General features: G+C 39.5%; 2 protein-coding genes and 1 pseudogene across 3 annotated transcripts in view; 1 reads left to right on the top strand and 2 right to left on the bottom strand.

The window, feature by feature from the left end:
• The window catches only part of pi4kab (phosphatidylinositol 4-kinase, catalytic, alpha b), a 30234-nt gene extending 10757 nt beyond the window's left edge, over positions 1-19477 (top strand). Inside the window, exons 18-55 of one of the 2 annotated variants that reach the window (XM_022207787.2) lie at positions 352-520; positions 611-661; positions 4515-4623; positions 5159-5295; positions 5403-5536; positions 5662-5744; positions 5834-5904; positions 6012-6136; positions 6222-6303; positions 6433-6516; positions 6761-6850; positions 6982-7101; positions 7978-7992; positions 8142-8234; positions 8322-8478; positions 9434-9561; positions 9668-9826; positions 10284-10435; positions 10527-10634; positions 10743-10870; positions 11342-11500; positions 11630-11709; positions 11921-12120; positions 12546-12636; positions 13607-13774; positions 14011-14064; positions 14163-14283; positions 14372-14501; positions 15595-15738; positions 15828-15898; positions 16450-16556; positions 16664-16768; positions 16879-17004; positions 17102-17222; positions 17793-17952; positions 18036-18125; positions 18217-18300; positions 18399-19477. In XM_022207787.2, the coding sequence (XP_022063479.1) occupies positions 352-520; positions 611-661; positions 4515-4623; positions 5159-5295; positions 5403-5536; positions 5662-5744; positions 5834-5904; positions 6012-6136; positions 6222-6303; positions 6433-6516; positions 6761-6850; positions 6982-7101; positions 7978-7992; positions 8142-8234; positions 8322-8478; positions 9434-9561; positions 9668-9826; positions 10284-10435; positions 10527-10634; positions 10743-10870; positions 11342-11500; positions 11630-11709; positions 11921-12120; positions 12546-12636; positions 13607-13774; positions 14011-14064; positions 14163-14283; positions 14372-14501; positions 15595-15738; positions 15828-15898; positions 16450-16556; positions 16664-16768; positions 16879-17004; positions 17102-17222; positions 17793-17952; positions 18036-18125; positions 18217-18300; positions 18399-18450 (4258 nt within the window). In that variant the 3' untranslated portion in view covers positions 18451-19477. The remainder of the gene's footprint in view (positions 1-351; positions 521-610; positions 662-4514; positions 4624-5158; positions 5296-5402; positions 5537-5661; positions 5745-5833; positions 5905-6011; positions 6137-6221; positions 6304-6432; positions 6517-6760; positions 6851-6981; positions 7102-7977; positions 7993-8141; positions 8235-8321; positions 8479-9433; positions 9562-9667; positions 9827-10283; positions 10436-10526; positions 10635-10742; positions 10871-11341; positions 11501-11629; positions 11710-11920; positions 12121-12545; positions 12637-13606; positions 13775-14010; positions 14065-14162; positions 14284-14371; positions 14502-15594; positions 15739-15827; positions 15899-16449; positions 16557-16663; positions 16769-16878; positions 17005-17101; positions 17223-17792; positions 17953-18035; positions 18126-18216; positions 18301-18398) is intronic. The other variant, XM_022207788.2, reaches the window with a different exon arrangement.
• serpind1 (serpin peptidase inhibitor, clade D (heparin cofactor), member 1) lies at positions 978-4224 on the bottom strand. The gene is made up of 7 exons (XM_022207789.2): positions 4094-4224; positions 3638-3908; positions 2635-3278; positions 2405-2553; positions 2145-2269; positions 1823-1967; positions 978-1658 (listed from the first exon to the last, which is right to left on the bottom strand). The coding sequence occupies exons 2-7, from the start codon at positions 3898-3900 to the stop codon at positions 1467-1469; spliced, it is 1518 nt and encodes a 505-aa protein (XP_022063481.1). The 5' UTR covers positions 3901-3908; positions 4094-4224; the 3' UTR covers positions 978-1466.
• Positions 19478-21801: 2324 nt separating the features above from the next.
• Positions 21802-22326, bottom strand: LOC127534776 (nicotinamide riboside kinase 2-like; annotated as a pseudogene).
• Between the last annotated feature and the right edge of the window lie 5142 nt (positions 22327-27468).

Below are 27468 nucleotides of genomic sequence, written 5' to 3'. Positions count from 1 at the left end.
TTTAAGCCTAATACAATGTAAACGGGTGAGCTTCATGGAAATTCTCCCACTCTACAGTTGTCATGAGCAGGCAAATTATCTACTGTTTCTGCATCAGACTGTAAACATGTTTATTTCTGCTGTGAAAGTGGACACTTTAACATGGGGGTCAAAGGGGATTGACTCAGTTTTTACTTCATTTTTACAGCTCCAGATGTTTCCACTTGGTCGACTTTGATAGTAATGTAGATTCCTTGTGAATTCAGTTGTATTTGATCAGTATTTGCTGGCTTGTCTATGTTGTGTGTTTTTCTGTATTTGTGGGCTGTGTTTAACTGTTCCCTCCATCTTTGTCCTCTTTTTACCTTCAAGGCATTGCTCTCTGGCAGTGATAAATGCTCTGGCCAACATCGCAGCCAACCTGCAGGGGGAGCAGCTGGTGGATGAACTGATGGTGAACCTTTTAGAACTGTTTGTCCAACTGGGCCTGGAAGGAAAGCGAGCCAGTGAGAGGGCCTCAGACAAGGGACCAGCACTGAAGGTATGCGCTTCCACTAATAAACATCTAAACACAACAGGAAACTGATAACAGTCGCGCTGGTAAATTGCTAATGGCTCCATATCTCCCCAGGCATCAAGCAGTGCAGGAAATCTGGGAGTCCTTATTCCAGTGATTGCTGTGGTGAGTACTTAAGAGACTATTTTAATTCATTTGCTGCAAGTATTGATGTAGAAATACCCCCACAGAGCACAGCTGCACAATCTGCATGAATATTTTAGTATTTACAGATGAATCCAAAGTGTTAGTTAGGTTTTAACTCTATGAACAAATATTTGCTCAGTGAGCTGCAGTACAGACATTTGTGTTACCAGTTGAATGCAGAATGTTTTTTGGGGTTTTCAGGCAATTTTTAAATGCATTTTGAGCCAATAGTAATAATATAATGCAATATATTTAATATATATGTCATAGCATAAACAGACCCACAACAAATGAGTACCAATTAGCATTTGTTTATTGTATTGACATGGTGGTAGTTGTAAGTAATAAGATAACATCTTCTCCATTAAAATGCTCATTTTAAAAAAGTAATGTAAAGTAACAAGTTTAAGCTTTATTCACAGAAATGTTTGTCAGTTTTATGGTTGTTTTTCTTTTTTTATTATCTAATTTGTTGTGTTTTTCAAACATTTCCTTTGTGAAAATATTGCAATGTGGTATTAGAGTAACAACAGTAAATTATGTAATGCCAGTTTTTTTCTTCATCAGTGTCATTGCAAAGGTTGAAACATTAACAGGCATTCACTGAGTCAATCAGACAGACTTGGCACTCTGAGCGATACGAAGAAAAGTTTAAATGTTCAGTAAGAGACTACATACACATAAAGACTCATTACTGTAAACACCTCAGCTGTTAAAATCTAAAACGTAGTAGGACGTTCTAGCTTAAAAAAGGTTATGAACAGTTTAGCTTTATAGCTTTTATTTAGCTCTGTGAGGGATTGACCACCCGGCCCATGAACACGAGGCAGTCTGTGCGGTGCTCGTAGATCAGGAAGAGGAACGGATGATCCACAGTGAAGCGAATCTGAGAGGAGAGTGGCATGAAGCCCACCTGGGTCAGAGCAGCTGCTTCGGTCCCCTCCTCATTCACAGTGATGGTTCCCTGGTGCTTCAGCTGCAGAGGGAAATCACAGTGTGTCCATTTTGAAATAATAGGGCTTAATGAGTGCTTTCGATAAGGAGTCTGGGTGATTACTTCTTACTTTTATTTTGTCTTGATATTTGCCGTTAGTGTGGTTATTTGTTGGTAGGATCTAGTAAAAATGTACTTTTACTCACCCAATTCATGGAAACCTTCTCCGAGGTCATTCCAGTGAAATCTCCAGTATCCTTGAACATGTCAGTGAGCCCCATCTCCTTCAAGTTTTCAATCAAGTCGTAGTTTTGCTCCAGTTTAAACCGAGGTAGCACGATCTCACGAGTCCTAGAGGGAGGAACAGAATAGTTTCCTAATGGTATAATTCCTAAATTACCATTAAATTGCCATCTCTACACCAAACAATTTACTGTAAAGAAGCCGTGAAAATGTTTCTTTGTACGTTATTATTTACAGTGTGCTTTCTTAGCTATTCATTAGCTTGTAGGGGGAACTGCCTCTGACCTGTTTGTCATGTTTTTGAGCCACTTGTTGACAACGGTAGGTGAGATCTCCTGCTCCAAAGTCCTCATGCCGGTGATCTTCCTTGGCAAGGCAATGAGCATGCTGATGTTGCCAGTGTATGGGAGCTTAAAAAAAAGTTGATGTCATATTTATGCAGCTCAGTTGACGTGTTGAAGTATGAAATATGCATGTTTACAAGGAAAATTTTGTTGGAAAAGCATGTCACTTCTCAATTTTCAAAATAGTTCAAGCCCACCCACCTGCAGGATGTCACAGTCCAGTTCGTGGTCAGCAGCAGCCAGATAGTTTCCCTTGTTGCTCATCATTGGCACACGTACATTTGTCTTTTCATTTACTCTGAAGTTGCGATAGTGAGTCATTTCTTTGGGGAATTTCTGTTCCCATGTACCTGTTTGTACAAATAAATAGCGTTATATTGATGCTGGTAGTTGACACTAGCTGGAGAACACTGTGTCCTTTTTTCACTTACCTTTGAAGTACAGATAGTTGAGCAGCATCAGCACCATATTTGGATCCACACTCTTGAGTGGCTCCTTGATCAGCCCTTTGGTCAGCTTTTGGATACGACGGTTGGCCTTGTCCAGAAAAGCAGGATCTTTGAAGTCCACTGACTGCGGCTCTGCAAAGTAATAAGCCTTTGTCTCTGCTCGGAAGGTGTCTTTCACCGAGACGTCTTTCTTTAAGTAGACATCATTCACAGAACGAAGCGTGTAACCAAAGTTCCTCCTGAAGAGCCTGTGCGTCAGCTTCCTGAAAAGCTTATGCACCGTTGTATTGTCGTAGTGATGGCTGGCATTGACAAACTCGGCGAATCCCAGGGCTTTGTAGATCTGATCATGAGTTCCAGGTCCTGCCCCTAAAGACATCATCCCCATAGCGATGGAGATCCCAGCAGGTGCCAGCAGGATGTTGTCCGTCTGATTGACGTCATTTCGAAGACTTCGATAGAGGTTAAACCCGAAACGGGAATTGACAACATTGAGGCGCTGGAGACGAGAACGCCCGTGGAAGAGCCGTAGAAGTCTGGCACGGCGAATCTTTGGGTCCGAGGGTTCGGCAAAGATGTCAATGTCTGGGGCTGGAGTGGCAATGTCATCGATCTCATCACCTTCACTGAAAAACATTCGTGAATTCATCATCCAGCCATTCAAAAGTACAAGCAATCTGACATGCTTTTTTATTTAGATTTCAAACAGTTTATTACACACATTTCTGAATGGCTACATCATAATTAACTATTAACTGAGGTGTGTTTACGTGTGTGTCCTATATATGGCAGACATATCTACATTAATATATGTAGATCCCAACACCAGTAAGAAAAATATCACCAATCCATGTTTATAAATGTTGAAAACTGTCTTCCTTCACTGCTAGATACAAGATTTTTTTCTAACTTTATTAGTTTTTGCTTCTAGTTCTTTTCTTGCCATTAAGTTTTATTTAATAGACGGGCAATAAGAATCACTTACATGTAGTCATCACTGCCTGCAGCCAGGATTTTATCAAAATCAATATAATCTTCATCCTCAAAGCCATCGACAACTAGGTCATTAGTGATAGTGTTTTCTTTGTGGAACTCCAAGGGAATGGCCTCTATATCCACCGCACCGCCCGTTTCGAAGCCTCTGGGGTCCGGTTGAGGGTCAGTGAAGTGAGAGCTGAGATCTTTGATCCCAGCCAGAGATGGACTGACCAGCAGACAGGCCACAGAGATGACAGTGATGACCCACATCCTCAGAGCTGAGGCAGAGGGAACAGACATTTAGTGCAACTTAGTTCATATTGAAATCAGCGTTCAGCAGATCTGGTTAAATTACGCTTTAATAAAATAGAAGGAATAAAATCCTGTCTTTACTATTGAGAAATACAGCATGTTTTTACATGAAGTTCCTTTAATAGCCGTCTCAGTCTGTAAAATGTCTTACCTTTGCTGTGTGCTGGTGGGAAGTGCTGTGCTGCGTCTGTTTGTAGGACTAAAACTGAACTTTGATGTGGGCTTCTCCTGAACAAATAGACCAGATCAAACAGACCCAAAAGTCCTGTGACTGACTAAAATCTTTAACTCTTCACAATTCAACTCATCCATGAAGAAAATGTGTGTTAATTATCAATTAAAGGGTTATTCGTTTGGTAACGGATGTTTTGTAGCTGCTTGTTAAATTTGCTATTTATTTGAATGTATTATTGGTGTGCAGAGTGTCCAACAAGATGGAGCTATTTCTATTCAAAGGAAAGAACTTTTTTTAACTTTCAAATTACTTTTAATGGAGTGTGATAATTTGTTGCATATAGCATTGATCGCACCACGTTTTTCACCCTTCTCTTGTTCATTTTTCTAACTCACAGTTAACCAGGCGGCTTCCGCCAATCAAAGAGGCCAAGCCCCGCCTCCAGAAGCTGTTCAGGGACTTCTGGTTGTACTCGGTGGTCATGGGTTTTGCTGTGGAGGGATCAGGTGAGCAAAGAATGAAATCATTTCAGTATGCTTTATGTTTAGTGGAGCATTTTGCACTTCTGCAGTCTATCATGTAAGATGAGTGGGGGCTAATATTTAAAAGTTAATACCTGCAGGCCAGTACCATCCCTAAACCACAAGACCTGTTACCATTTCAATGTGAATTTTTTGAAACTAATCTGTAATCCATGTGGTGTTTTAGAGTAACAACTTGTCCCCTGTCTTCATTTGTAGATTCTAGACTGTATTTTCCCAGACTTGATTGGTCAGGCCATTGCAAGAGGAGTTAGAAGTTGTGATAATGTTTTGAGCATACCTTAAAATACTTATATAGCTGTAGCATTAAGGCAGCAAATAGAAATATTGCATCTTTAAGTAAGATTAAGATAGATTTTGGGCTTCTTCTATCATCGTTATTATATACCCAAATTTAATCAAAAGCATACTTAGGAGTGTAGGTTCATACACCGTTCAAAACAGAGATTAATATGCCAATACAACCCTGACTTTGTGGATTTGTCTTTTGTCCTTTCAGGTCTTTGGCCAGAGGAATGGTATGAAGGTGTTTGTGAGATTGCGACCAAATCTCCTCTTCTCACATTCCCCAGCGGAGAACCTCTTCGCTCTGAACTACAGTACAACTCGGCTCTGAAAAATGACACAGTGACGCCGGTACATTGTTCAAAATGTTTTCAGTTATTTGCATTAGGTAGATAAAAGATGTCCTAAAATAGCAAAATGAGGTTTAATTGTTACTCCCGCCAATTTCTGTCTTCCAGGCTGAGTTGAGCGAACTGCGAGCAACCATCAGCAATCTCCTCGACCCGCCTCCCGAAGGATCTGCCCTCATTAACAAGCTTGACTTTGCCATGTCCACCTACCTGCTGTCAGTCTACAGATTAGAATACATGAGGTCAGCCCTAGTGCCATTACAAAGCAGCTTAGATTTCTCATCCTTTGTCTCTATGGATTCAGTAATATAGTGAGGCCAAGAGTGTGCCACTTTGTAACATCTCTCCTTTTCTTGTCTTCTCTCAGGATGCTGCGTTCCAATGATCCTGACAGGTTCCAGGTCATGTTTCGGTACTTTGAAGACAAAGCCATCCAGAAAGACAAATCTGGTGAGGGCTTTTTTGCCTTTACACCTTTGGCTATCCCATTCTGTCTGATCTTGTCATTGATTTTCACAAATTCCCTTTTATCTTTGCAGGCATGATGCAGTGCATTATTTGTGTTGGCGACAAAGTGTTTGATGTCTTCCTACAGATGATGGCTGAGAAGGTAAGTAGCTTTGTTTTAAATTTTTATCTTAGCACAGATTTTATTCTTTATTACCACTGGAAATATAACTACAACTAGAAATATATGCATTTCTCATGTTTTTTTAGCCAAAGACCAAAGAGCATGAGGAGGAATTAGAGCGACATGCCCAGTTCTTGTTGATTAACTTTAATCACACCCACAAGAGGATCCGCAGAGTGGCAGACAAATACCTCTCTGGTTTGGCAGAGACGTGAGTAGTAATCAATCAATTACTATGTCTGCTTTCATTTTTAATCACTTTTTAAATGCATTTTATGTCTCTCTAACTCAACCAGATTCCCCCATCTGCTCTGGAGTGGTCGTGTGCTGAAGACCATGTTGGATATTTTGCAGACGCTCTCCCTGTCACTGAGTGCTGTACGTTTCAGAAGGGGCCTGCTGTTAAAGGCAGTGTCAGATTTGAGTACCTGTAATAAGCAGGATAATATAGAGAAGCGTTATGTGATGGCACTTTAATTGCAACGAATATCTTCTCTGTTTATTTAGGACATTCACAAGGATCAGCCATACTATGACATTCCAGACACTCCATACAGGATCACTGTTCCTGACACATATGAAGCCCGGGAGGTGAGCCTGGCTTGTTGTTACCTTTGTGACCACTAGAGGGCAGCACAGTATTGGTTTTAAACATAGTGGCTTTGTCTTGTTTAGTCAAAATCTGTGTGGGTAAAAAAATCTATTTATTATTAGCTACATGAAACTGTGCAAAAAATGCTTAATTTTGCCATTTATATTTCACCGAAACTGAATGTCTAATCTGTCCGTTTTTTATTACTTAGCATTATAACCTTATTGCTGTATCTCCTCTCAGAGCATAGTAAAGGACTTTGCTGCTCGTTGTGGTGAGATCCTGAAAGAGGCGATGAAATGGGCTCCTTCAGTCACAAAGTCTCACCTACAGGTCAGTTTCTTTACTGTTTTATTTAAGACAACCAGCACAGATTTAACTAAAGTCTACTGTGTCTATTATTACCTCCATCGATGGCTTTAAAGTGTTTTTCTCCTCTCCTTCTTTTTCTCATATGACCAAAGGAGTACCTGAACAAGCACCAGAACTGGGTGTCAGGACTGTCGCAGCACACTGGGCTCGCTATGGCCACAGAGAGTATACTGCACTTCGCAGGCTACAACAGACAGAGTACAACGCTAGGCGTGAGTCACAGAAACAGAAATGCATTCCGATCACCATGTTTCATTAATATTAAATGTACACCAGCTTAAGGATCAACGGGATTTTGCAAAAATGAATGAGCTTCTTTAATTCTACCTAATACTCCCGGTTTAGCATATTTTACAACAGCAGAACAAATGTCAGTTTGTGATTTTTATCAATACTGCACTATGTTTTAGATGCATATATCAAAAAGACACAGATATGTTTGGTTTTAGTTGTAAGGGCAGTCATGACTTTTTATAGCACTGAACATACCTCACCTCTTGAGAAGCTGGAGCATTCTGGTAACATATTGCAAACTTTATTACTAGAATTGTCAATCTACCAGCAGCCTCACAGGCTTGTTGATTTAATGCTTATTAACATTTGTCTCATGTTAACCGCTTTATTTTATAACAGATTTGTCATTAAGCTGCTTTGTCAAAGCCTTTTGTTAGTACTAAGCAGAAGTGTCTTGTATCCTTTGTGCTCATATATGTGTTTTATTGTGTGTTTAATTCTGTATGCAGTCTATAGCTCTGTAAACAATTGGAGTCTAGTTGTCTACTTGCTTACAGTATTGTATGTCCATGTGTGCATGCTTACTAGTCTGTGTGACATTTTCTTTGCTTGCTATGCATTTCTTGTATGCTCTTGGGCTCGCATTCTGCTATATCTGTCTCTTCATTTGCTTCATTTGTTTTATTTTGTCTTTGTTAAACCGCACCGAACTACCTACCTGGTTGCTTGGCTGGTTTACGGATTTGCTGATTACCTGGTTACTTACCTGCAATGGACGGGTGGGTTGTTGGCTGGTTGCCCATTTGGCTAACTGGTTATGCTGGTGCTGTCCTCCCCCATGTGGCCAACCGTAGGCTGCTTTTCCCCAGGTTGGTCTGAACACTAAATACAGAGAGACAGGGCTCAGGCATGATACCTTCAGTTTATCCAGAAGTGTTACAGTACAGCTATGTATGGTGCTTTCTTAGCTTGTAACTGTTTTGCATTTAGTCTTACTCAAACTTTGTTTTCCCATTAGACCACCCAGCTGACAGAGAGGCCAGCATGTGTGAAGAAGGACTACTCCAACTTCATGGCGTCGCTTAACCTGAGAAACCGGTACACAGGAGAGGTAAATTCTGTGCTCGAATGTTCTTGTGTTCTTGGAGACTTTCTGCACACTTTCTGTATAATATACACGTGTTTATGCGCTGTCTAGGTGGCTGGTATGATCCAGTTTTCAGAAGCGACTCAAAGCCAGTCAGACCTCAACAAGCTGATGATCCTTCAGATGACCAGTGCTCTGGACAAAAAAGACCCAGAGGCCTTCACTCAGGCCATGTTCAAAATGGCTGCCCTGCTCATAACCACCAAAAGTGAGCAGCTGTGTTCCCTTAAATTTTACATTTAAGTCATTTTCAGACATGCACTTTTAATTTGAGATCAACTGAATACATCAGTTTCATGTTTGAATGAGCATCCTGGTAGCTTTTCCATAAAGTTTTCCACAGCATTCTCTCTAGGTTGGACCTAGTAACATTCCTGTATCACTTTTAACCAGGAACAAGTCTGAACTCCAGGCCACAACAAACACAACAAATAGTTGTGTGAAAGGATATAGTGAAGACTTTCATTTCAACATCTGTGATGTTTTTAGATGAATATTGTTCCCAAAAAAAGCACACAGAGTTGCAGAAGACACTTTTCTCATTACCTCCTCTATATTTTACCATTTATTGTGCTACAAACTGAAAGGCTCATAAAAAATATGATTTTACTGAGCTGAGGACAGAGAAAGTCGGATTAATGAAACTCTGCTATAATAAAAGTAATCCAGGTTTGACAAAACATTAACAGGAGCTGAGACTTAGTTTGTTGCCTCCAACTGTTTGTAGAAGTCTTTCTTCTGAGTTTATTAAATACCTGCAGCATCAAACAACAGCAGGAACAAACTATTCTATACATAAACAGCTTGATGAGTTAGTTGTTGATGTAGATTTAGTCTTTTGTTTGTTTTGTTTAGTAATGCATTAGTATACTTTCTAAATCACTTGATATAATGCTCAGTCTTGCACGTATGATGAATATCATGTACATACTGTGGCTCTGTCTGTCACTGTTAAGGGTATATGTCTTAAAAAGCTTAAGAAAAATTAATGTTAAAAGTGACCTGTATCTGCACGGACAGAATGGCATCGCTTTATCAGACTGATAAAGCAAACAATGTCATGTATCACATGTCTGAAAAGAGCTTTAATGTCTGTCAGCTTTGTGCATTTTGTGTTTTGTAAGTTAGTTTTAATGGGTCGTTTTCTATATTTGGTCTTTCAGACTGCGATCCACAACTCCTGCACCATCTGTGCTGGTCTCCTCTGAAGATGTTTACAGAACATGGCATGGAAACTGCTATTGCCTGCTGGGAATGGCTCCTGGCTGCACACAATGGAGTGGAAGTGCCAGTATGTGTATTTGTCACTCTTCATAAAATCGTATGAAAAAGGTGTTAAAAGAATGTGCATATTATAGGGTAGATTAGTACTCATCTTCTCTTTTCCATCTTCTTAGTTCATGCGTGAGATGGCAGGAGCTTGGCAGATGACAGTGGAGCTCAAGATGGGTTTGTTTTCGGAGACTAAGGTTGAGACCGGGCCGCTGGCCGTCTCAGAGGAGAGTCAACCTGCACCATGTGCTCCTGATGTCATCCCACACTTCCTCTGGATAGAGGTCAGTAACACACTGAGATAAACTGTTACTTTCTTTTGAAATCCTTTCCCCTGTTTGCCATCCTGTGTTACAAAAAGTCTAAGGTGTTATAAACTTCACACACATGACTTATGTCAGTAAACTACGTACAACTTTTGCATATTTGGCAATCTGTTTGGGTATAAGCTGCAGTTGTGCTGTCTCAGAATTAAACTTGCTGGATGTTTTTACTTAATTTGTTTCTTTTTGTTTGTTACCCAGTCTAGCTGGTATAGGCCCAAATCAATTTTTTTGTACATTTTGTCCATGATGTAGCTTGAAGAGCTTCACCCATTGCACTGACTTTAAGTCGTATTTTCACTTCCTAAAGTTCCATCATTTTGACATATTTTTAACAGAATGGAAATGAACTGGTATTTTAAGCAGACAACAATCCAAAACTCTCATCTCTGTTTCTTTTTTGTTGTTGTTCCTCCAGTTTCTGGTGCAGAGGTTTGAAATAGCCAAGTACAGCAGTGCTGACCAGGTGGAGATTTTCACAGCCATTTTACAGAGATCTCTGTCTCTGAGTGTTGGAGGAGCCAAAAGCAGCCTGAACCGACATGTTGCTGCCATTGGACCAAGATTCAGGTAGTGTGTCTCAGTAGTTCACCAACAAAGTTGTATATTCTTAAATACTGAATTTTAGGCACATTTGTTTCATTATTCCGCTTTATTCCAGACTCCTGACTCTGGGTCTGACTCTGCTGCATGCTGATGTTGTGACCAACGCCACCATCAGAAATGTGCTTCGAGAAAAAATCTATTCCACAGCTTTTGACTACTTCAGGTACAAGAAATTAATTTTTTTTAATTGATAATAAAGGAAATGTGTTTTAGAGTCCTTTAAAGTTGCCTTTTGTCCACTAACTTCTTTGCCATTCCTCTTTCTGTGTAGCATCACTCCCAAATTTCCCACTCAGACAGATAAGAGGCTGAGAGAAGACATCAGCATAATGATTAAGTTCTATGCCAGCCTGCAGTCCGACAAGAAGTACCTTGCTGCCAACCAGCTGGTTCCCCCAGGTACAACACTGAGGAAACTATGGCCTAATCTGTCAGTAGTAATAAATGAACTTAAAACTTCATATGACCTGAGACCTCACACTTTATACGTGGATTAAATTTTGTATTTTGTTTCTATGATGTTACACTTCTGGATTCACAAGAGGTCCAAATTTATAATTTCTGAGAGAAGATTTCGTTATATCAGTTGCATTATTTTTGTATTTTACAACATGCTTTAGTGTAGTGTAGTTTTTACCACCTGGGTTCTTTTACTTACATGGAAGGCCAAGGTTTGAGATTACAAAGGTTGGCAAAATATTATTTCCTGTTTTTGAGTGTCAGAATTTATAGACGCACTCCAGAAAGCCCTCAGAAGGCCTCTTTGTCAAGCAGAGAATTGTATTTTTCCTTTAGGACTTACAAAGTTAATATCTGGACTTATGGATAATTGAATTCTTGGATGGATTGATGATATTTTTCTTTGTATAGATCCCCAGGACATGTCGGTGAACAGCCTGTCTGTAGTGGCAGTAGCGGACAGTCGGAGCAGTCTTGATGCAGCAGTAGGCCAGAGGCAGCAGGTGGCTCAGGGATGGATCAACACCTACAATCTGTCCTCGGGGATGTCCACCATATCTAAGAAATCAGGTTCAAAATGTGCTGTGAAGGAAAACTTGCTGTAAAGATGACCACAGTGAAACTTAAGCTCCATCTGCCGCCTATTCATAGATGAATTAGGTTATGTTTTACGCATTCATTGCTCCTGTTCTGTTTCAGGACTGTCTAAGAAGAGCAACAGAGGCTCGCAGCTCCACAAATATTACATGAAACGCAGGACACTACTACTGGCTTTATTGGTATTTACCTTTTCAACAAATATTTGTTTCACAAACATGTGACTGCACAAGTCACTACATGTCTGCATGCTGTAAAGTACAGTATTTGCATTTTTATGAGCACACTTGGTGTTCCACATAGCTTAAAAAAAACTGCTTTTTGTCCCACCATGTTTAGGACGTCATGCTGAAATTGAAGTTCTTTTACTTAAACCCGTATGTTTCTCTCCAGGCCAGTGAGATTGAGCGGCTGACTACTTGGTACAACCCGTTATCCACTCAGGAGCTTGCGATCGCTACAGAGCAGTCAGTGGAGACCAGCATTGCAAACTGGAGGTCCAAATACATCAGCCTGACGGAAAAACAGTGGAAGGACAATGTCAACCTGGCCTGGAGCATAGCACCTTACCTTGCCCTGCAGCTGCCTGCCAGGTACACAGAGATGTTAAATCCATTGCGTCCTGCTTTTTGTTCATGATAAATCACATGTTGTACCTTTTGTTGAACAAATTGGACAAACTGCAATACTTTCCAAAGCACGCCAGTAAGCAAGCTTCTTGAGCGCTGAAATCAATAACCCTATTGAAGGTTGCTTGAGCTCACACCTTTATTATGTGTGAAAAGCTCCAGCAGGATTTATATTTGAATGGAAATACCTTCACAGTGACAGCTTAATGCATTATTTAACTCCTTTTACTAAATTCACGCATCTTGTTCACCAACAAAAGGCAGACTGACATACTGTGGCAGGACTAGTAACTTCACTGATGTTGTTGCTGTTGAATACGTGGCATTTACCTGAAGAGATACATTATTAGGGCACACACCTATTTAGTTTTTTTAAATTTGCTTTTCAGATTTAAAAACACAGAGGCTATTGTCTCTGAGGTGACTCGTCTGGTGCGAATGGATCCGGCTGCTGTGTGTGACGTTCCTGAAGCAGTCAAGGTGAGTTCCTCCACCTGCTAACACCAACAGAACAACAGCTGTGTCTGCCATCCTTTTGGCTCCATTCATAGTGCTTTCAATCTGAAGTACTGGGAAGAAATCATGGTAAAATCATGGGGGCAAGGACAAACGAAGTGAGCTGAAGTACTCTGAATCTCAATGGGTTTAAGCAGCTGGACAAAAAATATTCTACCAAACTGGCACAATAAAACCCACATATTTTGTGGCTGAACTCTTGTTTGTACATCCAGGTAAAATAAGTAAACAGAAATAGACAGCTTACAGCATGTACATTTTATAGATAGCATGAGGTTTGATTGCTATCAGTATACAGTGACCACTTGGAATATTTCCTCTTAATGTGCCTTCATGTTTTTGTGTTTTTTATACGTTTTTTACATTTCATGCAGAATCTAAACATCTCTTACAGCTAAAACTAGTTCTGCCTCATTTGCAAGCTTTCAAATATACAGTATATTGAGTCATTGCAATCATTTACAGCCACTGCAATAGATTCATACAGTTTAATCTGAATAGGTAGAAACTTCTGTAAAATTGCAACAGAACTTGAACAGAGATAAAACATTTTTGTTGTGCTTTGTTTTGATTTCAAGTGACTGCATTGCCACATGAGAAATGATTGTGTTGTTGAAGTAAACCATCTCCCTCCAGCCTTCTGCAGTCCGTTCCATTTAGCTCTGCCTGACTGAGCTCCTAATGAGGCTGTTTTAAGAGCAGGGAGGCAGCGCATGGCCTTCCCTGAAGACCACTGTAATTTAGCTGACGATCCTCTTTGACATCTTGTACTTGTTTATTCCCATCACTTTAGTAACTAATAAACACAGCTTCCTCTGGAGACCAACACCGTCGGGTCGGGTCTGATCCTGTGATACACTCTGAGTGGAACCTGTTGTAAAAAATTCATGTAAATGTTGGCTGTATTGAAGCATTTTCTGACATTTTTTTTTAGTTCCTGGTGACGTGGCACACGATCGATGCCGACTCTCCAGAGCTGAGTCATATTCTGTGCTGGGCTCCGGCGGATCCTCCAACCGGACTGTCCTACTTCTCCTCCATGTACCCTCCTCACCCTCTCACGGCCCAGTATGGGGTCAAAGTGCTGCGCTCCTTTCCTCCTGTAAGCTCACATCATAGTACACCTACAAAGTCAGTCACTGTCATTTCTTTGGCATTTGTTTTTGCTCCTTGTGCAATAAAATGATCAGTACATCCTCATGTGGAATTCACTATTAAACACTGATCTCTATGCTGAGTTCAAGGGCCTAAGAATTACTCTAATAAGCATAATCGTGTCGTTTTGACATTTCTTTTTATTCTTGGTGCTAAACTGTTATTTTTTCCCATCATTTTTAGGATGCGATTTTATTCTATATCCCTCAAATCGTCCAAGCACTTCGTTATGACAAGGTAAATTCTCGGTTTTATAAGTCAGCGTATTCATTTAAAGCCCTCTCGGTATGGTTAAATGATCACTGCTTTCTTTATTCTCCTGTGTGTTGGTGTAGATGGGTTATGTGAGAGAGTACATCCTGTGGGCCGCTCAGAAGTCTCAGCTGCTGGCTCACCAGTTCATCTGGAACATGAAGACCAACATCTACCTGGACGAGGAAGGAAACCAGAAAGACCGTGAGATATTCACACTCATCACATTTTTTTCGGAGTCATCACGTTCACCATATGTTCACGCAGACTGTGATTTCCGTTCCCCCTGTAGCGGACATTGGTGAGCTGCTGGAACAGATGGTGGAGGAGATTACCGGCTCGCTGTCTGGCCCGGCCAAAGACTTCTACCAGAGAGAGTTTGACTTCTTTAACAAGATTACCAACGTGTCGGCCATTATCAAGTATGCATTCACTTTGCGCTTTCTTATCAGACTGACGTTGTAGGTCATTAATTACAATAGCGTCTTCATATCGCTTCTAGACTTTTCCTGAAGTTATAGCAAGGAGAGGTTTTATCCCAGTGAATATTTACTCAAATGCATTTTTTTGTTTTTGTAGTGCAGGTAAGAGCATGGACTGGGAATGCTTCAACACTTTTCCACATTTTCGGGCGGTCTTCGACTTGTAAAGTAAATGCTGCTTTTAATGATTAGGCTCAAACATGCAACAAGGCCGACGTAGCCTAGCACTCATTTTACCACAGAAGAGAACCTTGATTTGTTGTCACTGTTGTCATCATCATCTTATCTCTAATTTTTATTCCTTTCTTTGAGCTTTTTTACTGCCTTCTTTAATTTAATGCTTCCCTAGCTAATAAAACAGTATACTATGCTCATAATTTGGCATTTACATTGAATCAAAAATGAAAGAAAATTTCAGTCTAAGGCCATGCTCTTTTCTGGAGCCCTGAAAGTCATTACTACAGTTAAACTTCTCAGTTAAACATAACCCTCTGGGTATTTTCAAGGTGTTTATGAAGTGATAAGTTTTCCCATGAGCCACGATGTTTTGCTCCTTTCTTTACCACCAGTTTTCCGCTCTCTAAATCCCTTTGTTGTTCATTTATTGGACTATTTGTTGCTCTTCTGTCACTTTGATTATGCATTAGTCTGGAAAACACTCTAAGCTGTGCTGCCTGTGCCCCAGACTGCCTGCCCACCAGCGTGTACACTCTGCAGCTGATGAGCTGTTTTCTGACAGCTTTCATACAGAGAGTGTTTTTCTCAGCGCACTAGTGGGCGACAAATTCCCCTCTGCCCTCATTACGACACTAATTGCAACAAGCCAGGGGAGAAAGTACTGTTCCCTTGCTTCCACTGTCTATTACTCTCTACCCTAAAGACTCCCCTCTGCGATTAGCAGCAGAGCCTGGCTGCCACTTGTGGTCTGAAATCATTCAGTGAGATACCCACGCATGTTATTTTGTACCAGAGGTGCAGCTATGAAACTGTGGAATATCTGTGTGCTCAGGTTGTTTTTGTTTGTCTCTGTCAGACCTTTTCCCAAAGGGGAGGAGAGGAAGAGGGCCTGCCTGGATGCCATGTCACAGATCAAAGTCCAGCCAGGCTGTTATCTCCCCAGTAACCCTGAGGCCATAGTTTTGGATATTGACTACAAATCTGGGACTCCCATGCAGAGGTGGGCCTCAAAACCAAATTCAATCCCAATGTGAAACCCTCACTGAACTTTTTCAAGAGCACTTTTCTTCCCTGTTTGCTTCTATTTAGTGCCGCCAAAGCTCCATACCTGGCCAAGTTCAAAGTTAGGAGGTGTGGAGTCAGTGAGCTAGAAAAAGAAGGTACTGTTAATGTTCAATGTTTTTGCTACACGTGTTCAAAGGGATAAAAAAAAAACTACTGTCAATAATATCTAGTTACTAGCAATAATAAATAATAATAATTAGAGTTAGTTTGTTTCTTTAAATTAATAAAAGTTCAATTACCTGGTTTGAAATTCTTAAATAGACATCTATGCTTCCTCTTTCATTGAAGAATGAAGACTCTATGAATATGCAAATATTTTTCATTTTAAAAGTTGAATTGCTGGATACAAGATGTTCCCTACATCCCTTAAAGTATGTGCTTAGCAGACATGCAGTACAAGCTTAAATTTTCCAGGATTGGGACCAACTTCCAAATCAGCTGTGCTGTCACATCTCACATGTACAGACTATTCATTTAACCTTGTACAGGAGCTAAGAGAAACTTTTTACTTCAGCAGGTGAATTTGAAAAGTGTTTGAAGTGTCAAATTCTAAATAATTCTGTACAGAATTTTAAAGAAACACACATTTTGGGGTGGATTTTATGTTCTTGTGTACCATCAGTTAGTTTTTATATCTTCCCCTCAGGTCTGCGGTGTCGCTCAGATTCTGTGGATGAGGCGAAGAACGAAGAGGAGGCCAAGAGAATCTGCTGGCAGGCGGCGATCTTTAAAGTTGGAGATGACTGCAGACAGGTCATTAACACTCTGCTACCACTTTTCCATTTAATGATATCTTTGTTTGGCTTCCTTATTTTAGCCAGGCTTCCCTTTCTTTACCATTTGATCATTTGTGTTCACAGGACATGTTGGCACTTCAGATCATCAGCCTGTTTAAGAACATCTTCCAGCTGGTGGGCTTGGATCTCTACGTGTTTCCTTACAGGGTGGTGGCCACAGCTCCTGGAGTAAGTTCATACTAAACTTTCCCAGTCTTCATCTCCAGCATAAACGTTTGATTATTGAAAACTGTAATTAACTTTCTTTTATTTCTCTTTTCTCTGTTGTTCCGCCACAGTGTGGAGTGATTGAGTGCATCCCAGACTGCAAATCTCGTGACCAGCTGGGCCGACAGACAGACTTTGGCATGTACGACTATTTCAGGAACCAGTATGGAGACGAGTCCACACTAGCGTTCCAAAAGGTAAATGCCACATCTCTTAACCTTGTACAGGCTTTCCAGCCATTAGAGCCTCTAACTGATTCCTAAATGATTCTCCCTCCGACGCTTGTCTTCATAGGCACGGTACAACTTCATCCGCAGCATGGCAGCTTACAGTTTGCTGTTGTTCCTGCTACAAATAAAAGACAGACACAATGGCAACATCATGCTGGACAGTCAGGGCCACCTCATCCACATTGGTGTGTATCGTGTACATCTGTTTGATCTTTTATTTAGGTTAATATGTAAAATCCATTCGGAAAATATTCCGACTTCTTCAGTTTCTGCATATTTCATAGTGTTGTACATTCAAATGAATCACAGTATCTGTTTTTCCCATCAGTCTAACCTCAGTGATCCATTAGCAACAATGTGAAAACATGTTTCAGACATTATTGCAAATGCATTGAAAAAACTAACTGCAACTGCAGACCAGTAACATAAGCACTGCTTTGTGTCACAAATAAAAAGTCTCTGCAAGCTGACTTATTGTTGTTGACTATAATGACAAATTTTCACACCAACAGACTCTTTTATGGCAGAGAGGAAAATGCATTTGAAATCTAAAATGTCTTCTTGTTTGCTTTGGAAAAGTACATCTACACTTTTGACAATTTTTAAATTTTGCTTTATTCTGTTGGCAGCTTTTGACAACCTTTCAGAGTAACTGCATTTTTATTAGTAGTGTTAGACATTTTTCAAGCTGCAATGCGATACTAGAACATCCAAAAAGAATCCCAAACCACTCTGTCTGATGCTTGTATTTCCAGACTTCGGTTTCATGTTTGAAAGTTCTCCTGGCGGGAACCTCGGCTGGGAGCCAGACATCAAGCTGACCGATGAGATGGTGATGATCATGGGTGGGAAGATGGAGGCGACGCCCTTCAAGTGGTTCATGGAGATGTGTGTGAGGGGATACCTGGCTGTCAGGTGAGTGTGTAGGAATGCTGATCCACTTACTGACTGCACAGTGAAGATGAGTGATATTAAGACAAGTTCCTCTGATAAATCAGGCCCTACATGGATGGAGTGGTCTCATTAGTCAACCTCATGCTGGACACTGGTCTTCCTTGCTTCAGAGGACAGACCATCAAACTGCTCAAGTGAGTCCTGCTTGTAAAAGTGTCTGTATTTTTGTATAAATGTAAAAAAGCAGAGAACTTTGACACTCATCGTCTCATTCCCCGCTAACAGGCAGCGATTCAACCCTGGTTTGAGCGAAAAAGATGCAGCTTCCTTCATCATCAAAGTCATCCAGAACTGCTTCCTCAGCAACAGGTTGGTACAGTTGTTTTATAGTCTTGTTGCATTTTTCTTTTAATATTGGTTTCCAGAAAACTTTTATCTGATTATCTCTTTTTTTTGTGTGTTTACAGGAGTAGAACCTACGACATGATCCAGTATTACCAAAATCAGATTCCATATTAAACGTTTGTGCCTAAGCATGTGCATATATTGGCTGGTACATAGTGTGTGCATGTGTGAGTTTGCGTGTGTGCCTTTGTTAATGTTCACCATTGAAGATTGTGGCTCACCGTTTCTGCTGACTGTTGGATGTTGTCCTTTTGTGTTTGCTTTGGCTTCTTGTTTCCTCTTATTTTTCTTTACATTAGTTGTCCCTTATTTATTATGTTAAGTTTTAATCATTGTTATTATTGATTATGATACTATTGCACTAGCATCTTGACTCCTGTGTACTTAGAGGAAAAAAAAACTCTTAGTAATCTGCACGTTCGGTAAATACTTTGTGCCAAGTTTATGCCAATTTTAAATACTTTGTAATGTCCGTGAATGTGGATTCTGTTGATTTTCGATGGGGTTCGAAATGTAATTGGATACTTGAAGTAGCTGAAGTAGACTGGTTTCAGTTCCGACCAATGTGGCCTATTCTGTCATCTCGTACTTGACTGTACTACTGTGCTTCTCTTTTTAATGGACCAGTCAGAGTTCTTTGATCTGTGGCATGGTACTCGTCTTGTATTTAACAGTGAGACTTGAGTGGGTGGCGCTGTCTGTATTTCGGGGTTTTTCATATTTCCACTTTTAACAGGAGAAACGATGCACACAAGCTGTGGGGAACACAGGGGCTGAGTTTTGTATATTTAGCGTTGCCAAAGGGGGGAAGGGAAGATAATGCACATGATTCACACTTTTTTAATGTTTGTGGGTGAGGGTAAGGCACGGCTTAAATGTTGGGCAGTTGCATGAGGTGTTTACTACCATGTAGCCTGTGTCCAATGTGGCTTTTGGTGAAAATTACTTTATTAATCCAAAGTGCTGTGCCCCATGTCCATACGGTTAGCTTAAGCCTTCATGTAATGTAACAGATTGTAAAGAATTTGCCTCTCTTTGTATATTTATATCATGACTCATTTTCTGTCTCCTTTTCTATCTTCATGCCTTTTGAATGAGAATGCATAAGATATGAAATCAAATAAAGATCTATTAACTTAAAGACACTGTTTTTTTTTTTCTTGATGATGGTGGTTCCTTAAAAAACCTACATATTCATGATTGAAACACAACGCTTGATAGTACTATAAAGTGATGTAGACGTGCCATACGTTATTAGAGAACTCATTTCCAACATAAACCCTTGAACAAGCGGAAGGCAGCATTAGTGCAGTTATAACCAGCAGAACTGAATCCCCAGTGAGTGGGCTTTCAGAAACTGAAACATATTCACTGCACTCATGATTTCCATTTTACCCTTTTTGTGACTTTTGGCACCATTTAGATGAACTTCTAAGGAGACAAATACTTATGCAATCACTTATTTCACATTATTTTTAAAATACATATCTTTTTCTTTGTAAATTCTTTTCCAAAAAGACTTATTGTATAGATCCTGATTCAATGCTGGAAAGTGATCAAAAGGGAAAACTTCCAAACAGGGTGAATACTTAGTGTAGTAGCAGTAGTCATTAGCTGACTGCTGCAGATTGATGTGGCCATGTTCCACAGGTCACTCGGGGTGTGGGCTGGGCATGGGGTCTTTCATGCCCTTAGCCATTAAACCCAATGACACTACAGCATCCTGTACCTCCAGGGACTTCCAACTGAGATTCACAACCAAATGCTATATATTTTTTCCCATTTATTCATTTTTCATATGTATAATTATTTATGGAAATTTCCACCTTTGTAATAATAAATACATGAACTCTCCATATGTGTAAAGCATCATTGGGTTCCTTGAAAAGCCATATATAATGCAGGCTATTATTAAATTTTCAGCATATTTTCTAGTACTGTGTTTTTAGTAAGAATTTCGTCCCATCTCATCTTTTTTCATCTCAATATTAAGTTTGGAGAAAGGGGAGGAAAAGATGTTCATAGTAATTTATATGCTGAGTGAACCATATGGATTTTGTAGTGTCTTCAGATAGTTTCACCTGTAATTGGCGCTATATAAATGAAATTGATTTGAATTGAACCATATGAGCTAGACGTTTGCTTTGAAACACATCCAAACACCTAATATACTAGTATATAAAGGATGCATTATTATATAATTCCTTTGGAGGCAGGACCCTTTAACCTCTTTACAAACTGTCTTAAACCGTTTTGAGTTCAGTTGAGTGTTTTGCTTTGTTCTTGCTGTATATTGACGTCTCTGGACCATCAATATATCAAATGGTTGAGGTGATGAGTTCTAAAAATATTAATTTATCAGGATTTTAATTTGTGACAAGAAGGTAATGAACAACTAAAAGACAAACCCTAAAAACAGAGAAATCTTGTCATCTCATCGTCCTTTCTTGAAACAAAGGTAAAGAGTTGAGTATAGATGATTTTTATGCAAAGTGGAGTTAAAGCCAGTAAAGTTTAGATTATTTAGGTATTCATTCAGGGGATGTTTCTGTCCTGTCATGTAGCATATGCCTCGTTTATGTCAGAGTATTATGTGAAATCCTATGTATTGTCAATTACATCCACCAGGAGGCAGCACTTGGTGACAAATTTAAAGTCTCACAGCTTTCAGGGTGTCTATCAATTCATTAAAAATAAGACACTTAATACTAATATGAAGCCAAATAATCTACAACAGTTTTCATCCTTATCTGGTGTTTTTTATATGTTCGAAGACACATCATGAGCAAACTACACAGTGAACGTCGCGATTTAGCATTTTCCACGATTGAAACTCCAGATTTTTATACTTAACAAACCTAAAGAACCAGTCAGCTCAACTTGAAGGGCTAAACAGTATGCATAATAGTTTTACAGTGTTTTAGCAGGGTCACAGGCGAACTGTTGTGCTCAAGCTGCTGCAAGTAGTACAGGGATTGGTCTGCACATTCTGGAGGATGCAATGATGTAGAGTTACATCTCAGTATCTTGAGGGCAATTAAGTGACAAATATTGTTTCAGAACAGCACTATATACAACCCTGTCAATTTCCACTTCTTACAATGTTTACTGACAATTATCACACCTAAAATAACAAATAATATGCTGTACTTTTAGCAGCTAGTTCTCGGCTGTATACCAGAAACATCATAGGGTTCTGTTTGCTTATCAGTCTAAATCAAAATGAGTACTACCCAATACATCACAGTGAACAGCGACAATCTGTAGCCTTGATCTGTGGTAAAATAATCTTAAATGTTCTGTGCAGTAATGGAAATTTTAAAATACAATAAGCAACACTCGATAAATTTAACAATAAACCTGAGAACAATAATAAACAGTAGCAATATTCCATATTCTTTATTCATTTAATAGTGCACAGCTCAGCAAACATCATAGTGTTCTGCATAGAAATCACAAAAAGCTGCTCTCAATAACCTTTTACAGTGAGCAGATGTTCTTGGGTTGCAGGTCCATGGTCCAGACGTGACCATCGAACAGGCCGGGGGGGTCTGGCACCGTGTACTTCCTAGAGTACCTCCTCTTTTTGCATTCTTCATATGGGATGGAAATAAAGTAACGTTGGTTTAGCACGTCGATCAAAGGCCTGTAGGTGTAAAGCAGGAAGCCCTCCACAATGAGGATGTGAGTCTCCTCCTCCTCCTTGTTGTCAGACTTCGGCACAATCTCTGTTTCCAGGGGATTATTAACACCATGAGACTTCTCAAACTTCACCGGGTTCTCCAGCCATGCGTAGATCGTACTCATCATGGCATCCATGTCCGGAGCAGTGATGACATTGTACTGCTTAAAGCCATCTTCACCAACTTCAATCTGATCTTAGGGCTTGAAGAAGTCATCCTGATGGATCACACAGCAGTTGGTGAGGGTGGTTGTCCCTCCATCGGTTACACCGCCGATGATGATGTACTTCATATTCTTGGATTGGTCAAAGGTCGGAAAAAGAGTCAAAAATGTCAACAAAACTCAGACACGGTTCTTCCACCTAGAGAGGACCTCTTTCTGTTGTCGCTGCTACACATACTGCCCTAGTTGAGGTTTTAGGTGGAATAATCCTTTTAGCCAGCCCCTCCAGGTCTCTTTGAGGATTTTGGATGGAATACTCGGTTAAACCAAAATTTTAGGTGCATGTCCAGGGATTTTTGGTGGAATGTTCCTTTAAGGTTGATGTGTGAGGACTTTGTAGGTGGAATACTTCCTGAAACCAACCTTTTCGGTCAACATTCAAATATTTAAGGTGGAATATTCCTTTAAACCAACCTAAATTTCATGTTGTGATGATTATCAAGTTAGAAACCTCAATCCAGACTCCTCATAATGACGTTTGATATTTATGCTGCTGTTATTTTTTTTTAGTCCAGACTAAATAACAGAAATCCACAACTGTAATTTTATTTCAGGACTTGATTATAAAATGTCAAAACAATCCACGTGACTCTAAAAACTTAACAGCTTCAAAAACTCGAAGATTAAACTCTCCACATGGATCCAAAATAAGTTGGACTTCTACATGAGAGCTTTAAGAATTCTTCATCTACTTCCTGAAAAGTTTGGTCAATAAAAAAAAGACAAAAACTCATATTTTCAGCTGAACTAAAGACAGACTTTGTGATTTTTCTGCTCACATGTTGTGTTGTTATAAACTTACTCTTTCAAAAAATACCCACCTAACCTCCTGGAAACCAGCGTTTGTCCTGTTTTTGTGTTGCTTCTCGGTGACCCTAGAAACCCGGGTTGTAATGTTTTTTGAGCAACACACCATACTATGACATTTTTACAGTGAAGGTTCTACTATGGAACCAGTTTGACATGTTCAGGTGTTCTATGTGTGAAAACTCAGAGATTTCAGGTATCAGAAGGTGGTTTTCAACTTTCTTTGTTAACTTTCTGCTTCAACTTTAAAGTAAATTTACTTCACTAAGCCAGCCCTCTGGACCTCAAGTAAGCTGTGTTCCTATTGGCTGTTCAGGTGGCTCCTTGGTGTTATCAGGAACACCTGAGCAGCTCAGTGTCTTCCTGCTTTATGACTGCAGTCAAACATTTCCTCTGCTTCTCCTCACTGAACCGAGTTTGGCTCTGTTGCTTCAGTTTGTTCTTTAGGTGTTGGTTTGCAGCTTCCAGCAGTAAAATCCTCTTTAATGTGTGCATTAAAGACGAAATATTTTAGATAATTAAACATTCAAAAATACAATTAAACAAGCAGAATATTAAACATTCAAAAAAATACAAAACATTTAATTTGATTATTAAACCTTTAAAAAGACAAAACATTTAATTAAAAAAATAAATGTTTACAAAATTAAATCTTAAAGACAATTTAACTTTAAATAGGAATTAAACAGAAAATATAATGAAGCTTTTAAAAAGAAAATTAAACATTAAAAGGTGGCAAAACATTTAAAAAGAAAAACCTTAAATATTTAATCTAAAAATTAAACATTGAGAAAGGAAAGGAAACTTTTCAAACAAGCCGATAAAACATTTGAAAAAACAACAATTAAATATTAAAAAGACAAAACATTTCAAAATCAAATCAGACATTATAAAAGATTAAAAGGTGACAAAAGAGCAAAACTAAACATTTAAGAAGAAACAAACTAAAGACAAAATATTTGAAAAGACACCAGTTAGACTTTAGAAGATCAAATTAAACAGAAGAGACAATAAAACGATCAAAAAGAGCAAAAACAGATAAAGCGTTTTCTAGTCTGAAATGAAAACATCAAGTTGTTTCTTCAAACATTTCCGCTTTCTATGTTCTTGGTTTAATTGTGGACAGATTTACTAAGAGCTCATTTCAGAAAACTACTTTCCAGATAAAGTCTACTAGTAGTTGAAGGCATTGATCAAACTCATGTCACCTTCTGATCTCCACAAACTTTACTGTTCAGTGAAGAGAATCAAAGTTTGTTCAGGATTTCTAAGAAACCCACAGGTGAAGGTCTGGGAAGAACTCAGATGGATGGTCTAAATGTGAAATCAAGACTCATGGTCACAAGTTTTAAGGATTCTGTAAACCACAAAGTTCAAACTAACAGAGACGTACTGAGAAACTTTTAGGATTTCAGTCCTCAGACTGTCTGAAGGTTCAAACTGAAAGAGATTTACTCAAGAACTTTTAGGATTTCAGTCCTCAGACTGTCTAAAGGTTCAAACTAACAGGGATCTACTCAGGAACTTAGAAGATATCAGTCCTTGGACTGTCTGAACGTTAAATCTAACAGAGATCTACTGTGGGACTTAGAAAATTTCAGCCCTCAGACTGTGTGAAAGCTCAGGTCATGAGGACTCGGGAGGTCTGGAGGCTTTGGAAAGTCTTGGAATTGAGGGTTCAACCCACCAGCACAAAGGCTGAAGTCCAACCCCCTGGGAAAAACGGTCGAGCCCAGACTCAAGTTAAAAAAAAACAAACAAACATGGCAAAAAACTAGATGATAAATAAGCAAAAAAAAGGAGCATTAGTATCTGAGCAAGTAGCTTAGGGGGTAAGAAGAGAGACTACCAAGTGGAAGGTAATAGGTTCAAGACCCACCACTGGCAGTTTTCTTTCTGTCTCATTGTCTAAGTTTTTAAAAAAAAAAAAAAAAAAGAACACTCTGGTCTTGAACCAACAACCTGAAACTCCACAGGAAACTCCTTAACTCACTGAGCTACAGATCAGATACTTAAAACATAAGTTCGTCGTCCCCTTGACATCGTAGTTTCCGAGTGACCACATGGGTGAAGCTAAGGCGGAGTCAGGGTGGAGTCAGGGTGGAGTTATGGCGGAGAGTAGGAGGGAAGGTGGGTGACGGCCTCTACCCCCCCCCCCCCACCTCTCCCCACTGCCCCCCTCTACTCCCCCACCGCTCACCACACCTTCCCCCGCCCGACGAGTTTTTCGAAAATCCGAGCCTCGACGGGTTTCCCGAGTTTCTCGAGTTTCCTCCAGGTCAGAGGCAGAAGAACTTGTCATGAAGAGATGTTGAAGTTGGCGAGGATGGAGTAACTTTTTACAGCGACGAGAAGGAAGACGACTTGACCACCATCCCTAAAATCCATGGAGTTGGCTCCAGACAAATGAAGGGAGGTCAACTTTTATCAACCTCCATCCAGATGTTCAACTTGATATCTTTACTTGAGATTTTTAGCACCACAAACCTTTAGTATCACACTTTATTATCATTTATTAGGACTTCAATGGAATCCACCAGCAGATTTAGTTTTTGTTGACAAACTTTATTCTTATCGTCATGGGACTGCAGGATTTAAAACTGTTCCTTCTATTTGACCTCATGTTTATTAGTTTTAGTGGAGAAAGTTTTGTTGAGTAGTCTCTTAAAAAACAAATAATTGGATTAGTCAAGAGGTTTAAATTTCTTACTTTGTCATATTTTAAATATGACAAAAATATATAAAAATAAAGCATCTTGAGACAGTTTGTCCTGTAATTGGTGTTATATAAATAAAATTGAATTTAAGTCGTATGTATCTTGTAATGTTGGAGTAATTCAGACATATATGTTGGAAAACACATTTTCTTTGTCCATTAATCTGTTGATTGTTTTCTCCAGTAATTCATTTCTTGATTTGGTTTATAAAATGTCAAACCCAAATATATTCAGTTTACTGTCATAAAAACAAAAAAGATTTACATTCATGATGCAGGAATCAGGCAGTTTTTCACTTTTTCTCTTAGTTTAGTCAGAAAGATAGTTGATTATGTGTGAATTGTTGCAGCTTGTGAACCATAAAAGGTTTAATCTTTGGGGCAGAGTGTCAGAAAACATTTAGAAACCAACATCAACAAACACTCAAACATCATGAAAGGGAAATCCAACTTTTGCATGAAAATGTCTTAAAAAAGGACATTTATTTGCAACGTAAATGTGTGATATTCATCCTCTGGAGCTTCTCTTCACATCGTCTTCCACCTGGACTGGTTTGGTCGGAGCATGTGCAACAAACATCTGAAAAACTGCACTTTAACATCAATAAATGACACTGAAGTTTCATCTCTACATAAAAGAGACTGAGTCTGGATGTGTTGCTCTGTCATTACCTCTTAAGTTCAGGGAAAGTTCAAACAAATGAGGGCAGTTCAGATAAGACTTGACAATGAGCTTATTTTGAGCAAACATCTCAGACTTTCTGAGCTTCAGCACCTCGAGCAAGATATTTTAACAACAAGCAACTCAAGTGATCCAGAAGTTAGAGAGAGTTAGCTTTAGCTGAGCTAAAGAACATGTGGGACGCTAACCTAGCAACACGTCAGACTTTTCTCTATGAATTCTGAGAAATAATTTCCTATTTAATGACAGAGCTACACATCTGAACTCAGTCTCATTAAAACAGATTCTACTTCAGCGTCATCCACCCATATTAAAGTGCAGTTACCCAAAATGTTTGCTGCATGAGCTCCAACAAAACCTGTCCAGGTAGAAGGCCACTTTGACAAACAGGAAGTGGAAGATTCCAAGCAGATTTATAGAAGGGGGAACCCGACTGTACTAAGTGTGGTCAAGGATGGAGGGATGTTTTGTGGGTTTTTAAGGCTGATAATGATTATTAATGAGACATTTGGAGCAGATATTCATTTACAGTATCACCAATCCTTACCCACTTTCAGAGATTCTGGACTTCTGGTGTTTCACATCACATAAATTGGACAATAATCCTGTGTGTGGTGATTATGTAATTAATTTTAAACTGTTTCCTTTTAGGAGTTTACATGTCAACTGAAGAAGAAAACCTCCTGTTCAGCTAAGCATAAATAAAATAATGCGTTCTGTAGCAGAGTCTAGACAGACACACATCAGGAGTAATGAGAACTCCACTATGAGGGTGATGATGGGTTATGCACAAGAACGCAATCTAAGCAAGTGCTGGGTGTATCACCATATGCCTAACTCCATGTAGTCTGCAAAGTTTACATCAATAATCTTTTCTCTAGCGGAATATAAAACGGTGAGTTGGAACGGGTTAGATCAAAGGATGGAGAGAGGTGCTGCAGACTACTTCTCCCCTGACGTTCCCATAAACATTATGGAATTTACTGAATATCAGCAAATGACAGAATGGGTTGCACAAGGT

The sequence above is a fragment of the Acanthochromis polyacanthus genome, chromosome 7 (assembly GCF_021347895.1).
Source record: "Acanthochromis polyacanthus isolate Apoly-LR-REF ecotype Palm Island chromosome 7, KAUST_Apoly_ChrSc, whole genome shotgun sequence".
Taxonomy (NCBI): domain Eukaryota; kingdom Metazoa; phylum Chordata; class Actinopteri; family Pomacentridae; genus Acanthochromis; species Acanthochromis polyacanthus.
The sequence above is the reverse complement of the archived record's forward strand: the minus strand, read 5'-3'. Positions and strand labels throughout refer to the sequence as shown.